The following is a 16,078-nucleotide window of genomic DNA, read 5'->3' on the forward strand; positions in this document are numbered from 1 at the left end:
AGACCCTGGGGGGACAGAGAAAAGAATAATGAACTAGGAGTCAAGAGACTTAGGTTCTGACACTGTCTGTGTGACCTTAGGTGAGTCCATTTCCTTTCTCTGGCCCTCAGTTTTCTGTAAAGTGGTGTGGAAAATTGGACCAGATGACTTCTAAGGTCCCTTCTAACTCTGCCACTGCACCCGTGAGCACATTGTGATGTTTGTAGTGGGGACAGTTGTTTTATAACAAACACTTGAGGTCTGCATAGACATCCTGTAGCACTTAGTATAATACCTGGCACAAAACAGGGGCTTAATAAATATTCATTGACTGACTGACTGACTGATCTCCAAATCCTAGGATCTGTTCATGGCATTGGATACTAGGGGCTCAGCTGCCTATGATGGTATCTAATTTGGCAAAAGGCCTGTGGGAAAAAAGAAAGTCTTCAATAGTATTGCTACAAGGTGGATTCCATTCATTAGATGGTATATCACTAGACCCTTAAAGACCGATCGTGTCTACACTCCAACCTTGTCACTTAACAGATGAGAAAGCTGTGTTAGAAGTGGTTTGGCTGAGGTCACACAGTGAGTTAGTGGCAAAGCTGGGCTTAGAATCTGGATCCGGCCCCCAGTTCATTGTTTTTTCTGTCTTATCATTGCAGCGTTTCTACTCATCCCCTCACAGTCAGGCAAGTGCATTGAGTTATGGTTTTCTCCCTTTTTTCTCACAATAGTTGGGATGAGTTGCCAGTAACCCTAATGAGGGCATCAGCCTCTCTCTGGGCACTTTATAAAATCAGGCAGGTCCTGGGCTTCTGGGTCAGTGTCCCTAAGCTTGACCCACTATAGTGACTGTAACAATAGCTTATATCATAATTATTGTTAGCTAATAGGATTATATTATTAGCTAATATAATAATAATACTTATTAATCTTAAATAGCTTATATAGTGCTTCCTACGTGGCAGGCATTGTGTGAAGGACTTTACAATTATCATTCCCTTAGAGCCTGGCATGTTGACAGAAGGAAGAAGCAAATGACTCTGGGAAAAAGCCTCTTTGTCAGAGCAGGCTGTCTCTGGCAAAGTTAGATACCAAGGTGGCTTCCCCTTTGTGTTTGTGGCTGCTGGGTGCACGTGGAGTTGCCAGCTAGTGCAAAAATAATAAGAAATGATAAAATGAATATATAATATATCATAAAAATATGTAAAGAAATCATAAAACAAGAAAAGAAAAATAAATAAGAAAAAATGAGAGAAAGCCCTGCTTTCAGATTCTGGTTGTCATTTAATACCTGTGTAACCTTGGGTAAGCCACTTCTACCCTCCAGGCCTGTTTCCTCCTTTGTAAAATGAGAAGGCTTGACTAGATTAGACCCTAAGCTTAGATCCCTAAGCTTTGTTCTAGTCCTAAAACCCACGATTCTATGATGCCTGGGAAAATCTGGCGTGTCAGGCTGAAAGTTGGCTGAGGTCTTAACAATAGAGATTATCCATGGCCTGAGCAATCCTCTCTGGGTTGCTAGGTCCAAAGCAGCTGCATCTCTGACAGTATCTTCTCAGCCCTTCCCTGTTCTTTCCAAGTTCTTGTGTCATAGGTCACAGGACCCAGAAAGGCCCAGTGGTCCCTGGACCCTGACATCCAGGTCATCATAGCCAGATACTTCAAGAGAAGCACTGCATGCAAAACCCAGAGCTGAAAACTCCTCCATCCAACTGTGTTCCTTAACTTCTGATTGCTTCTCATTTTTTTTAACATGATCAGTTGACAGAGACCAGCATAAAAGGCACAGTTCCTTCATGGCAGCAGGCCAGGATCGTGGGAAGGGAAGATAAAGAACAGAGGAGTGGCTTTCAGAAAGTGAGCAGCAAGAGGGAAACATGAGGATGCTTTATTAGTTGAGCATAAAAGAAGGGACCCAAGGAGCTGCTGAGCCAGCAGCCCCAGGTGCCCAGGGGCTGAGGGGATCTAGCTGGGGCTCAAACATGCCTTGGGGGCTTCGGACTCATGTTCTGCAGAGATGCAGCTTTTATTTCTCCATCTCTCTTTTCTCCCCTTCTTTCCTCCCTCTTCAGAATGTAGGACTTTGTCAGAGCTGGGAGGTGCCTTGGAACCTAGAACCTAAAATGTCAGAGCTGGGAAGTACCTTATAACCTAGAGTGTCAGCAGGAAGTATCCTTTAGAACCTAGAATATCAGAGCTAGAAATATCCTTAAGAACTTATGGCTTAGTATGGCAGATCTGAGAGGGACTTCAGAACAGAAAATATCACAAGTGGGAGGTATCTTAAAACCTAGAACATAGAATGTCAGAACTGGAAATGTCCTTAGAACATAGAATGTCAGAGCTGAAAAATGCCCATAGAACCCGAAATGTGAGAACTGGGAGGTGCCTCAGAACATAGCACATAGAATGCCAGAGCTTCAAATGCCCATAGAACATAGAACCTCCTGAACCAGGAGGTGCCTTAAAACCTAGAACCTAGAATCGCAAATCTGAGAGGAACCTTAGAATATAAAATGTTGGCTGTAGAAGAGACTTTTAAATAGAATGTCAGGATAAGGTGTCCAATCATGACTTAAGAGGTCAGATGGTCCAGTATGCACCCTGCCTCTTCTGAGAGAGGTGGTAGATTATGGTTATAAAATGTGACATACATTTCCAGATATGCCAACATATTGATTTGTTTTGCTCAAATCTACTTATTTATGACAATGTAGAAATTAATGTTTGGGTGGACAGGGAAACATCAGGTAATAACTGTGATATAAAAAAGGAAAAAAGCACCAACAAAGTACTTAAAAGAAAAAAGAGAGGAATGAAGAAAAGAAGGAAGGAAGGAAGGAAGGAAGGAAGGAAGGAAGGAAGGAAGGAAGGCAGGAAGGAAAGAAGGAAGGAAGGAAGGAAAGAAGGAAGGAAGGAAGGAAGGAAGGAGGGAAGAAAGGAAGGAAGGAAGGGAGGAAGGAAGGAAGGAAGGAAGGCAGGAAGGAAGGAAGGAAGGAAGGAAGGCAGGCAGGAAGGAAGGAAGGAAGGCCAGAATGTTAGAGCTTGAAGGAACCTTTGAGACCATATGATATAATCCACCCCACTACCACCCCCTGCCCATTTTATCAATGATGACACTGAGACCCAAAGGGGAAGTGATTTGCCCAAGGTCGCCCAGATTGCAGATGATGGAGCCACTATCCATAGGCCCATTCTCAATCCTCTCTGACCTATAGCATTGGACTCTGTTGGCACCTCCTCCTCCTGGACACATTTATCCTTTGGCTTCTGTGATGCCGCTTCCTCTTGGTTTTCCTCCTACCTCTCTGACCTCTCTTCCTCAGTCTCCTCTGCTAAATCATTACCCCTGTCATGCCCTCTACCTTTGGCACACCCAGACTCTTGACTCTTCTCTCTATCTCGGTGACCACATCAATTTCCCCAAGCTTGATTATCTTCCCTTTGAAGGTAACTATTTCTTGAAATCCAGGTCAGCATCGCCAACTACCCGGCTAGACATCTCCATCCCACCTAGCTGCCCGTTATCAACAGTGTAGGCTATTTAGAATTCCCTCAACCTATGGACACTTGGAAAGTTCCTTAACAATATTGATAATAATCATACCTGATGCATGCAGGATAAAATTCTAATCTCCACATGGCAGATGAGGACCGTAATACTCAGAGACTTCAACCAAACAAGAGGCATTAAATTAAATTAAATGAACAGGCATTTATTAACCACCTACTAAGTATCACTACACTAAGTTTTGGGGATACAAAGACAGAAGTGGAACTGTCCCTGCCCTCAAGAAGCTTACATTCTATTGGGAAAGACAACACATAAAATATAAAAAATATTAAATATGAGGTAAAATGGGGAGGGGCTGAGGGAGAGCTCACTAGTAGCTTGGGGAGGGGTGAGGCAGGGAGGAAGGGGATGGGAAAGGTATTGTCAAAGCAGAATTTTGAAAGAAACAAGGGCTTCTTAGGAGATAGAAATGAGAAAGGAATGGATTCCAAGTATGGAGGACAGCCTATACAGAAGTATGGGGATGGCAGATGGTGTATCATATGTAAGGAACAGCAAGAAGGCTGAGATGAGGAATAATGTAAAATAAGGTTAGAAAGGCAGACTGGGGCCAGCTTATGAAGAGCTTTCAGAACTAAACACAAACACTTGTATTTGTCCTAAAGGTAATAAGGAGCCAGTGACATTTATTCAGTAAGGGAGTAACAAGGTCACAGCTCTAATTCAGGAAAATCTCTTTGGCAGTAGGATGGAAGATGGATTAGAGGGGGAAGAGGCTTGAGGCAGGGAGGCCAACTAGGAGGTTACTCCAATAGTCCAGGCTAATGGGGACATGAACATAACGGTGATCACATGAGTAGAGAAAAGAACAAACAAGGAAAGCGTAGTTAGACAGAAATGGCAAGATCTGGTAACTGATTAGACACGAAGGGCAGGAGGAGGGAGAGTTTGTGAACCTCGGTGAGTGGAGGGTCAGTGTCCCCTTGACAGAAGTCGGGAAGTTCATGGTGGGGAATGAAAGGAAAATGATGCTTTCTGCTTTAGACGTGCTGACATTGAGACGCTTACAGGACATCCAGTTTGATGTAGGCAATGGGCAGCTGGTGATGTGGGATTAGAATTTAGGAAAGAGGCTAGGGTGGGATTTTGGGGAGTCATCTGAGTAGGGGATGATTGTGGGAGAGGTCTTCTAGAAGAAAGAGAATGGGATTGAGAATGCATATGGAGGGATGGCCTCTATATAACTGGTTTATATACATATAGTTTTACACACACACACACACACACACACACATACACACGTATGTATATGTGTATATATGCACATGTATACATGTGTGTGATATACCTACACAGACAGACATACAGACAGACATATATGTATATGTGTGTGTGCACACCTATATATGGGTATATATACATACACGTACATATACATATATGTATGTACACACATATACATATGTGCATGCATGTGTATATATACATACACCTACATACACACACACACACACATAGTTTTTTATATGTTATCTCCCTCATCAAACTGTGACCTTCTTGAGGGCAAGGAACGTCTTTTACCTTTCTTTGTAGCTCTAGCACTTAGCACAGTCCTGGAGGTGATAAATGCTAATTGACTAACTGATGAAGAAGAAAAGAGGAAGTTCACAGAAAATTGTCTCTAAAGAAGCAAGGAGATGGTGGAGGAGGCTTGGAGAAAGAAGAGAGGGTTTGATGTAAAGGAGATGACGTGATTTGTTCATGGTCAGATAGTTACTTATTTTCCAACACAAGATTCAAATCCAGGTCTTCTGATGCTGAATTAAACAATCTTCCTACTCCCCTAAGTGTAAAAGGCAGGTGTGACTTCTAAATCTCATCAGGGTTTTTTATGAGCAGACCCACTGACCAATGCTTTTTCTTCTTTTGTTTCAGGACCCCCTGTAAGTACTGAGGTCATGGCTGAAATCCCACAAACTTGAATGTGCTGTTCTCCCTGACGGTAACAGGGTCCTGGGGTGGGAGAGAATGAGAAGTGAAGTATGTCTCTCCAACTAATCTACCCTCTCTTAGACCTGGGAGTCACCCTGAACCTCCCCTTCAGAGCTGGCTTTTCTCTTGACTTCCCCTGGAGCCTGTACCTGAGTGACAGAAAGGGAAAGAGACCGCCATTTTGTTTTTTTACCAGGCTCGGAAACATCAGAGCCCAAGACATCTCTCTCCTTCTTGACAAAGCAGCCTCTGAGCTGAAATCCAAAAGACTAACTTGTCTCAGTAATAAGACACTCTCTTTGTCCTCAAAGGAGGCAATTGTAGGAAGAAGGGCGCAATGATCAATATGAAAGGACACGTCTCTTCTCAGTGTGCAGTTCTATGGAACACATCCCTGCCCACTCACTTAGTGAAAATGTGAATCACATTGGGCAAGTGTTGTCTTCCAAGAGAATTTATGTGGGCAGCTTCTATTTGGGCCAACTGGCTTGGGCCATATTTTGAAAAGAGATAGGGGGGAAGCGGATAGAGAAAGCAATGTCGGCAAGTTAAGCTACAGAAGGAGCAATAAATTAGAGCCAGAATGCCTCTCTTCATTCTCAGACCTTTCTATCAGGTCCCTTGTGGGGGAGGGAAAAGTCTTGCCAAAAGAAAGAACATAAGAAGAGGTGAAGAAGAGTCTCTCAAAAGGAGTAAACTGATACCCATCAATACAGTAGCGATCTTTCCTTCTGGGATAGTGTTTTGAAAACCCAACAAAAGGCCCAAAGACCATTTGGGGGCCTGTGTAAAGTAACTTAAAAGATTGAACACATGGTGGGTGCGTCAGATTTTTACTGAGATGGGAAGAATGACATTCTTTGAAATTGGTTCACCCCTGAGGTTATTGAAACCAATAAGAGCCAGAGGGCTCTAGTGCTCAAGAGAAGGCATTCCAATATTTGTTTTGCCTCTAAATACATACCTGGGAGAAAGGTTTTCATGATTTTAATAAGGTCTTTATTTAATATTCCATCTGTTACTCTTAGTAGTAAATTGATCCCATACTGAGAAATCTGTTCTGTCCCCTTGACAGATAAATCACGTCGGGATTGGAGAGTCATTTCATCCCTTGAAATGAAAAGGCATGATTTATAACAGCATGCTTTGGATGTCAGATAAAATTCCTATCATCAGTCTTCCAAAATAAACTCGGCAGTAAGGGAGCCTTGAAGGACCACCTGCTGAAAACAGGCCTTTTCGGAGGCCCCCTCCCCATCCCCCTTTTTCCCCCTGACATAAGCCAAATACTGGTCCGTCTCTCACTCAGACCTCACCTTCCTGGGAATTTGTTGCCCTTGGTTTCCATGACTCGTTAGGTCCTGATGCTTTATGAAGAAACTCAGCATGCTGCCACAGTGGGACAGATTGTACAAGGTCAGGAAGGGCTTATATTTACTGGGGAGCTCATGCAGAGATTGTTGGGAGCTGTGCCCAAGAGGAGAATGAACAGCATGGGAAGGGAGAATGAGCTAGGATCTTTGGATTTAAAGCTGAAAGAGACCTTAGAGATGATCTGGCTCAACCTCTTCATTTTATAGAAAGACAAACAAAGACTCAGAGATAAAGGGATTTTCCCAAGGTTACACATTCGAATTCAGGCCTTTAGCCCCCATGTCCAGTACTTTTTCTACTGCCTACCTTCTGAGGTCTCTCTCAAGTAGTCCTTGAGTAGTCTCCTGGTGGTACCCCTATGGAGGCTGAGTGACCCTAACTCTAAGGCTCTGTGAGATCAGTCCCAGGGTGGAATAGAATGGCCTCAGATCCAGAGCTCACTCTTTAGCCTTGAAGGACAGCAGACGCCCAACCTGCAGGGAGGATAGAAACATCAGCCAGGTCTTGGCTCCCCGTTGTCTGCCCCGCAAAGACCCCTCCCTGCTGCCACTCTTTAGAAATGTCATCTGTGTTTCCTCCCAGGAAGTCGGGGCTGTGTGCAGGAATAATATATAATGAAATAGGTCCAGGGAGCATAAGAATTAAAATGACAGGAAGGTAGGGCAAGGGCACTTGTAGCTGGGAGCCCCCAAGAGCACTGGAATTGGAGTCTGAGAAGCCTGAGGCCTGAAATTCGATGCTGACACTTATTGACGACTTGAAATTAACAAGTCACTTCCCCACTGTGGCCTCAGTTTCCTCCTTGGTAAAATGAGGGTGTTAAACCCAATGCCCTCTGCATTCCCTTCCTGCTTAAGATCTGTGCCCCAAGATAGTGGTTACCATCTACAGAGGGGCAGGTCTGGGGGAAGGCAGAAGAGGATCCCTCACACCCTTCAAATTCCTTTTCCAGGGTGGCAGCTATGGGGGAGTGGGGAGAACAAGACTGTGACTGTGTCATGGCTCAGTAACAGTCATTGGCATTAGCACGGCCCTCCCAGGGCTTCTCGCTTAAGCCACCCAGCCGCTCCAACTGGTAAGTACATCCTCTCCACTTGACAAATGAGGAGACTGAAGTTCAGAGGTGGTGAGGGATTTGTCCAACAAAGCACAGTCAGTAAGTGTCCGAGCCATCACTTGAACCTGGGTCTATCCAGGTCTTCATCTAGAACACTTCCCCTTAAGCCACACTGCCCCCTCTGTCCTTAGGAGATGCAGGATTGTGCGTTCCAATTCCCCGGCATTAGGTTTAATGAGCTCTTTCTCTCTCTTTTTTTTTGCCCTTTTTTTTTTCCAGGGCCCTGCAGGAAGACCTGGACTTCCGGTAAATAGTTTTCATTTCTCTTTTCTTGACTTCTCTCTTTTCCTTCATCTTCCTCCCTCATCTCTTTCTCTCTGGTTACTAAGGTTACTAGGTCATTCCTGCAATCTTTCCCTACTCCACACTCTCTACACCTCTATTTGGTTGGTCAGCTTGTCCCTGGGAGCCAGGGGAAAACATCCTTTACCTCCCACCATTGCTGCTTCTGTGTCCAAATAAGAAGGTCCTTCCTGTATCCCCCTCTCATTGACAAAATCCCCCTTGTTGAGGCCTGTGGTCCAAAGCTGAGTGGATTCTGGCTCTTGGAGTTAGAACATTTTTGACCTTCTGGTGGCTGCTAGAAGCCATGAAGGACGTAGCCCAGCAATCCTCCCATTTCACAGACGAGGAAACCGAAGCTTAGGGAATTTAAATGACTTGTCCATGGTTACTCTCCACCTGGCCTCAGCAAATACAGCCTTTACCCATGACAGCAGTCTTTAACTCACATCCTTTGGTAACCTCTACTGACCTTTCATACAAACAGAAGAATATAAACAACAGAGTTGGCTTCAATTACTACAAGCCTTAATTTTGGTCGTTGACCGATACATTGCATAGAGATAAATCTGATGGTCTGAAGATGGCCAGCTTTTAAAATCCCTAACTTCTTTCAAAGTGTAGCTTGGGTACTTCCTTCTTCACAAGGCCTTTCCTGACTCCCCCTCCCCCTACACACATCCCTAATTACCAAGACTCTCCCCAATCCTGCTAGTGATAACTTTGTATTTGTTTACTGAGTAATTATATAGAGTTATATATACTAATAGATTAAATATTATATAATAACATAGAAATGTTATATATTTGATCTGTATAACTAAGGTATATTTACCTGCATACCTGTTGATTCTCCCCCAGAGATTGCAGCTCCTTGAGGGCAGGGCCTATGACATTTCCCAGCACTTAGTAGATGCTTAGTAAACGTGTGTTGACTTGATTTGAATCTAATGAGCCGTGAGCTGGGCCCAGAATTCAGGAGGAAGAGGAGGTGTTAATTCACCCTACCCTTTCTTTCGGTGCCTCCTAGCAAAGGATACTGGAATTAGAATATTGGTTTTTCCCAAGTGCCAGGTCTGAACTTAATTAGCAACTTACTGAACACTAAACCAACAGCTAAGTCAGTGCCTTAGACATCCTAAAAACCATGTGATTGACTCTCTGCACCCACTGCCTCCTTTCCCACCATTTTGCCCCCATAGACACAGAAGTGGAAGAGAGCTCCCACCACACAGGGCTGCAACCATTTGCATTTGACCTTGATTCATGGGTTGTGATGACCAAAGAATTCATCACCTGGTGTCCAGGAGGTAGAGACAAGACATGACAAGGGATTTGGATATGTGCAAGGAGAGTGAAGAGTTGAGGGTGGCATGGTTGAGTGTCTGGGAGAGCTGGGAGTATGGCATTGCCCTAGACAGCAATAGGGAGGTTCAAAATGGGGGACAAAGATCATGAACTTTGTTTTGGATGTGTGGACTGTGAGATGCCTATGGAATGTCTGGTTCGAGTGTCCAAGAAGCAGCTGGAGACGAGCGACTAGCTCAGGTTAAGGTTAAGAGACTAGGACTGATTACTTGGCTTATCAGGCTGCCTCCTAATTTGGTAGGCAATGGGAAGCTATTGAAGATGGGGCAAGTATCTCCTTAGGCTTTGCTCTCTTTCTTGGGAATCCCAGGGGATGAGTTTGGGAAATCAAGGAGATGAATCATAGACAGGAGCTGTGGGAGAACTCAGATGCCAGCTAGTCCAATCCTCTCTTGATGGAGAACTGAGACCCAAAGAGGTTGTGGCTTGTCTAAAGTCACATACGGAGTAGATGTCAGAGTAAAGATTTGAACCCAGAGCCTCAGACTCCATAACCTTTAGGATTAGGGAAACCAACCCAATGTCATAAACCCCACAGTCTACCAGAGGGCTGAGGGAAGGAACACATTATAATCCATTTAGATTTAGGTAGAGCCATAACTAGGGTGGAATGTTCAAGGCTTTATCTCAGGGTACCAATATTTAGAAGGCACTCATCCTGCCCTAGGCTGGGTCACTCTTCTTCCCCCTTCCCAAGAGAGACACTCCCAGTAAGTTCCTCTCCATGGCCCCACCTTATGGAGCTGCCTCCTTCTGGGGCGTTTCCTTCTCTCAATGCCCACATCCCTGACCCTCAGCCTGAAACCCACCCAACATCAGCCTTTCTTCCTGCCCTAGGCACAAAATTCCTACTCATACCTCCAAATTTGAGGCAGAAAGATTCCGATTCTTACAAGCATTACATCATTTCCTCTCACTCCTACTCCTCACCTTTCAAAAGGTAATATAACACTGTAGTCCTTTAAAAGCTGGTGGCCATTGCAATTATTGAAATTTTTAAAAACCCTAAACCAGTTAACTTTATAATGAAAGGCATTTGGGATCATACTTGGCACTACAATGATAGAAGAGTTACAATGAGTGGGGAAGGCTGGGAAGGCTGGTGGATCAGCTCCACAAAATACAAGGAAGAGGGTGGGCAGGAGTTACATGCGTAAAACCCATGGGGGCAGCCTCTTTTTTTCCTCCAAAGTCCACCTTTAAAAAACATTTAGGGTAAAATTCATGGAGCAGAGGCTACTAAGCATAGTTTCCAACCTCCACACCAATCCGTACCTAATCCTAACCCATGCGTTTTATGACTAAGACTGCAAATGACATTAATTTAAAACACACACACATGTGTATATATATAATATATATACCAATATACACATCATGAAATGTCATTCGAAAGCCATATGCTTGACTGTGTGCAACTTATGGCAAAAAAAGACAACTCTGAGCACATCCAGAAAGGAAGAACAGTTAGCAAACTCATGGATTGTGGCTCTGATTATGCTTCTGTTGGGAGGGGTTATCATTTGTGAACCTCCACGAAAGACACTGTGGGTAGATTTCTTAGAATCTTAGAATCACAGATTCAGACCTTGAAGAGATATTAAGGTCATATGGCCCAATTCCCTTATTTGGTAAATGAGGGAACTGAGGCACACAGAAGTTAGTTGACTCGCCTGAGGTTACACAGGAAGGGCTAGAATTTGAACCCAGGTCCCCTGAGGCAGCTGGGTGACACAGTGTATAGAGCACCAGGCCTGGAGTCAGGAAGATCTGAGTTCAAATCTAGCCTCAGACACTTACTAACTGTGTGACCCTAGGTAAGTCACTTAACCCTGTTTACCTCAGTTTTCTCATCTGTAAAATGAGCCAGAGAAGGAAATGGCAAACCACTCCAATATTTTTGCCAAGAAAACCCCAAATGTGGCCACAAAAGTAGGACATGACTGAAATGACTGAACAACAAAACCTCTGAGTCTCAGTCTAGCACTTATTCCACAGTCCTACTGACTGGTTCTGGATCCCCTGCTATGAGAATTCCAATCAATTCAACCAGCATTTATTGATGATGCTGTGTGTCTGGTCCTGTGATAGGCATGCTATGTCAGGAGTCAGGAGATAGGCTAGGAAAAGATGGTTCTAGACTTGAGTTGTGCTATACTAATTCACTATATGGCACTGACCCAGACATTTCCCTTCTCTGGGCCTTGATTTCCCCATTTGTAAAATCTGGAGGATTGGACTAGCTGATGGTGACTAATGATGACTTCATCAGTCAACAGGCTCTTATTAAGTGCCTGCTACGTACTAGGCTCCATGCTGGGTGCTGGGGATACATTGACCAAAACAATCCCTGCCTTCATGAGGTTATCCAAACACCTTTAGGAAAATCATTTCCTCATGGGCACTCTTGGCTTTAAAGAAGGTAGAGCGTTTTATTGAAAGCAAATGATGAATCCTGACACCAGCAGCATAGACAAGACCCTAATGGGTGAGTTTGTTCCTATTTACTCCCCATCACCGTTTTGACGTAGATATCTCATGATACCAGTGGTCCTCCCCATTGGTCCTCCTGCTTTTCAGGTCACATCTGACTTCTGTAAAGGGAACAGACTCAGAGAGCAGGCCCCAGGACTGCCCACGACTCACTGATTTTCCAGCTGGGCCATAGAGCCCAGCAATTCCTCCACCAGACACGCTTGGTCAGATACCATCTTGTTTTCTACGTTCAATTGATTTCCGTTCTTCCTGGCCGGCAGTGAATTTTGGTTCCCCACCCAAAATTTACAAGGTCTGCATTTATGTGATGGCAAAAAAATATTTTTTACTGAGAGAAGCGGCAAACCCTCTATAAGGAGATTTCCAGAGTAGGAAGATGTAACCGCTGGCTACCAAACAAAGTCATTTTCCCGGAACAACTGAATCTTGTGACTTGGCTCTGACTTTCCTGTCTTTTTTAAGGGCAGGAGATGGGAAATGGGCAGATTTTCATTCATCTTCCTCAAATCAAGGCCTGGGGACAAGACCTGACCAGAGGTAGAAGGCTTGGGTTCTGTTCTCCAGGTTTGCCAAGCTCCTCTAACTTTGGGTGGTTGCTTTCCTGTAGTGTTCATTCTCTGTAAAATGGGGATAGCAGACCTCATGAACAAATGCCACCTAGAGCTGTTAGGTCAGTGGGATGAAGACCTTTATGAACAAAACTGGCAAAATGGGGTGGTGGAAGGATGGCTGGACTTGGGTGGTTCCCAGCTCTGTGACTGTGGACAAGCCACTTGAACTCTCTGAGCTTCAGTTGCCTTCTCTGTAAAATAGAGGTTCAATTGAATTCAATTCCACAAGCACTCCCTAAGTGTGTGCCAGGCACTGGGCTGGGTACTGGAGAGACAAAGAAAAAAGCAAACCAGCTCCTGCCCCTCAAAGCACTTCCATTCCATTGGATAATATCTGTATTATTTATCCCATCGGGCTGTTGAAAGGAAAGTGCTGTGTAGGTAAGAAAATGCTGTTGGGACAAGACTGTTTTTGTGGTTGCTGTTACTGTCTGGAATTGGAAGGGACCTTAAATCAGCTATTCCAACCTCCTGGTTTTTACAAAAGGGGACACTGAGGCACAGAGGGGGATATGACTGGTCCAAATTCACACAGCTCATAATGGGAGATCCAAGATGAGCGTCCTGGGCACCTGACTCCTGATTTCTTTCCATCATTCATTCAGCAAGCATTTATTAAGCACCTACTGTGTTCCAAGTACTGTGCTAGGTGGTGGGGATACAAATATAAAACAAGAGATAGGCCCCACCATCAAGGAACTTCTATTCTATTGGGAGGAAATGACATGTCTACAGATAAGAAAATTTAAAAATGTAGATAAAGTAAATGGAAAGTGTTATATATACATATGCAATGTAAATAAGTACTTATCATAAATATGTTATTTATACTTAAACAGTTGGTTCCTGATTAGTGAGAATAATGAACCACATGAAGTGGTGATATTAATCAAATTCACACCGAATATTTCTATTGGGCTAGAACCAATTCGCGTATTTTGTACAAAGATAACTTCAAATAGTTTGAATTTGAACACATGCTACCCCTTCAGGGCATCCATTAGCCACACTAATCAGGACCTCACTGTATGATATTTCAATATATACAAATTAAATTCAAATACAAAGTTGGGAAAGGCACTAATTACTGGTGGGGTCCATCACACTATGCCTGCCTGATGATGTGGTTTATATTCCAAACACATGGGTATTTTGTATATGTACCCATGAGCACCCACATGGGAAGGTGCCCACATTCCAATTTGTCATTAGGCAGGGCATATGTGTCTGGTCATTTCTCATGCCCAGTACACTGCCAGTGTGACTTATTTCCCTTGACTGAAGCCAATTCCATCCCCCATCCACCTCCATCTGATTTCTTTTGCCTTGCTCCTCAGGGAGACAAAGGCGCCCTTGGGATCCCAGGACGAGTGGTGAGTTGAAAACTTGCATCTTTCTGCTTGTGTTGCCACATGCTTGCTTCTTGGGTCCTGGCCCTGCTATCTGTTCCAACAATACAGCTAGCAGCTGCTGTGGGAGGTGTAAAACCAACAACAACCAGCTCACAGAATGCTGCAAGGCCAAGTTCTTTTGATCTGCTTTACTAAGGAAAGCAACATTAAGGGGTTAGCAATCTCAATTTAAGCCAGCATACAAATATCATTCACTTGGTTCAGGGGAAAAAGCCAGCACCCTGAACTTCAAAGCAAATACAAACAAATTACAAACATCAACAGACAGACCTTGTCTGATTTAAACCTCAGTTCATAGTCACCAGAGTTTAACAAATTCCGAACATCCGGGTTTACAAGCTGAAGGGCTCTTAACTACAGCTGCCCAGAGTCTCCATATCAGCGCACCACCAAGAGTGAGAGCCCTAAGCAAATAGCTCTGTCTTCTCTTTTTATGAACTCTTTAGCCATCATCAAACATCATCTAACCAACCAGAACTTAAGCCCTTACTACTGGCTCTGGTCTTAGCAACTCCCCTTAGGACCCATGTGACCTAAAATCATCACAAAAATGCAACTTAAACCCACGTGATCTAAAAGCCTCTGATTCCACAAACATGTCACTCAACCCCATGTAAACTAGGCTTTCCCTTGAGGCAAGGAGGTCATCAAGGACTCCTAATTTAATCAAGGAAACAAAGGCCAAGCTCTTCAAGGGCACTCGGTTGAATAAGTGCTAAGAGCCCATCTTGATTCCCGATACACCATCCAGGCCATCTGAGTGTGGCAGTGGGTAAATCTAGAGCCTATTCTGTCTAGGGAAGGATGGAGTCAGAGATCCCATCAGCAGGGTGGAGCAAGGCTCCTATCCTCTGTAGGACTTTTCAGGAAGTTCCTTCACATGGCTATCTCCCATTATATGGCAGTCTCCACTATGAAGAAACCTGCCATAACATAATTCAAAACTCAGAAACAAATTCAAGATGCATTCCCAGAAGTCTCACATAAATAGAATTCTTCTTGGACCATATGTGAAAAATCCGCACGCCACCAAGTTTTTTCACTCAAGGCCAATGGCTGATATTTAGATCTACTGTGGGTCCCCCATCTGGAGCTGTTGTCAGCCCTGGGCAAGAAGAGCAGAAGTCAAAAAGAACATCTACACCCACCTTCCCCATCCCTTCGCCCAAGGTCAATGTCCATCCAGGAGAAAAATAAGCTTCACTTTACAGAAACTGTCTTGACAGCTGACCTTTTGGGAACCCAGCTGTTCTGCAAAGCAAGATAGACTCCAACCAGTCAGTCTCGTCAGACCCTAAATTCAGCCTTCAGTCCTCAGAAAGTTTGTAAAAAATCTGAGGTCTGTAATATTGGGGGATGAAAACCCCAAATGGAAAATAATAATAGAGCTTACATTTCTATCAGTACATTTGGGTTTACAAAGTGTAGCCTGTACATTAGCTCGTGAGATCCTCATGGTGGCCCTGGATTCCAGGAGCATAAGAATTATTATTGCCATTGGACATATGGAGAAACTGAGCTTCTGTGACGCTAAGTGGCTTGCTCCCACATCATACAGTCCATAAGTGGCAGAGCCGGGGTACAAAGTTAGATCTTTAGATGCCAAGCCTGGGCTCTCTCTGCCACATTACATCTGCCTCTCCACTGTCTGTCCTGAGAGTTTCCAACAGTTGAGTTGCTTCCTGTTAGGTGGCTCTTCTCCATGGAGAGGAGGACCAGTCATCGGGGCACATGGTGCTGTCTCTTATCTCTGAGTGTCCCCTAGAAAGAGCCTAGAGTAGGACCAAGGGTCATGGACTAGCCCCATCTTGTGCCCTCAGCCCCTGCCAGGGACAGATGCTTTCCTATTGTCCTGCCAGCTCTCCACTATGGCTACCCACTACACTTCTATGGATATGGAAGTACCCACCAGCTATCAGATCTG

General features: G+C 44.2%; 1 protein-coding gene across 1 annotated transcript in view; it reads left to right on the forward strand.

Annotated features, from left to right (window-relative positions):
- COL13A1 (collagen type XIII alpha 1 chain) overlaps window positions 1–16,078 on the forward strand; it is a 206,236-nt gene that overhangs the window by 79,750 nt on the left and 110,408 nt on the right. The window contains exons 3-5 of the mRNA XM_036736467.1: window positions 5,438–5,445; window positions 8,205–8,231; window positions 14,080–14,115. Of these exons, the coding sequence (XP_036592362.1) occupies window positions 5,438–5,445; window positions 8,205–8,231; window positions 14,080–14,115 (71 nt within the window). The remainder of the gene's footprint in view (window positions 1–5,437; window positions 5,446–8,204; window positions 8,232–14,079; window positions 14,116–16,078) is intronic.

This window comes from Trichosurus vulpecula, chromosome 8, assembly GCF_011100635.1.
Source record: "Trichosurus vulpecula isolate mTriVul1 chromosome 8, mTriVul1.pri, whole genome shotgun sequence".
In the NCBI taxonomy this organism is placed as follows: Eukaryota; Metazoa; Chordata; class Mammalia; order Diprotodontia; family Phalangeridae; genus Trichosurus; species Trichosurus vulpecula.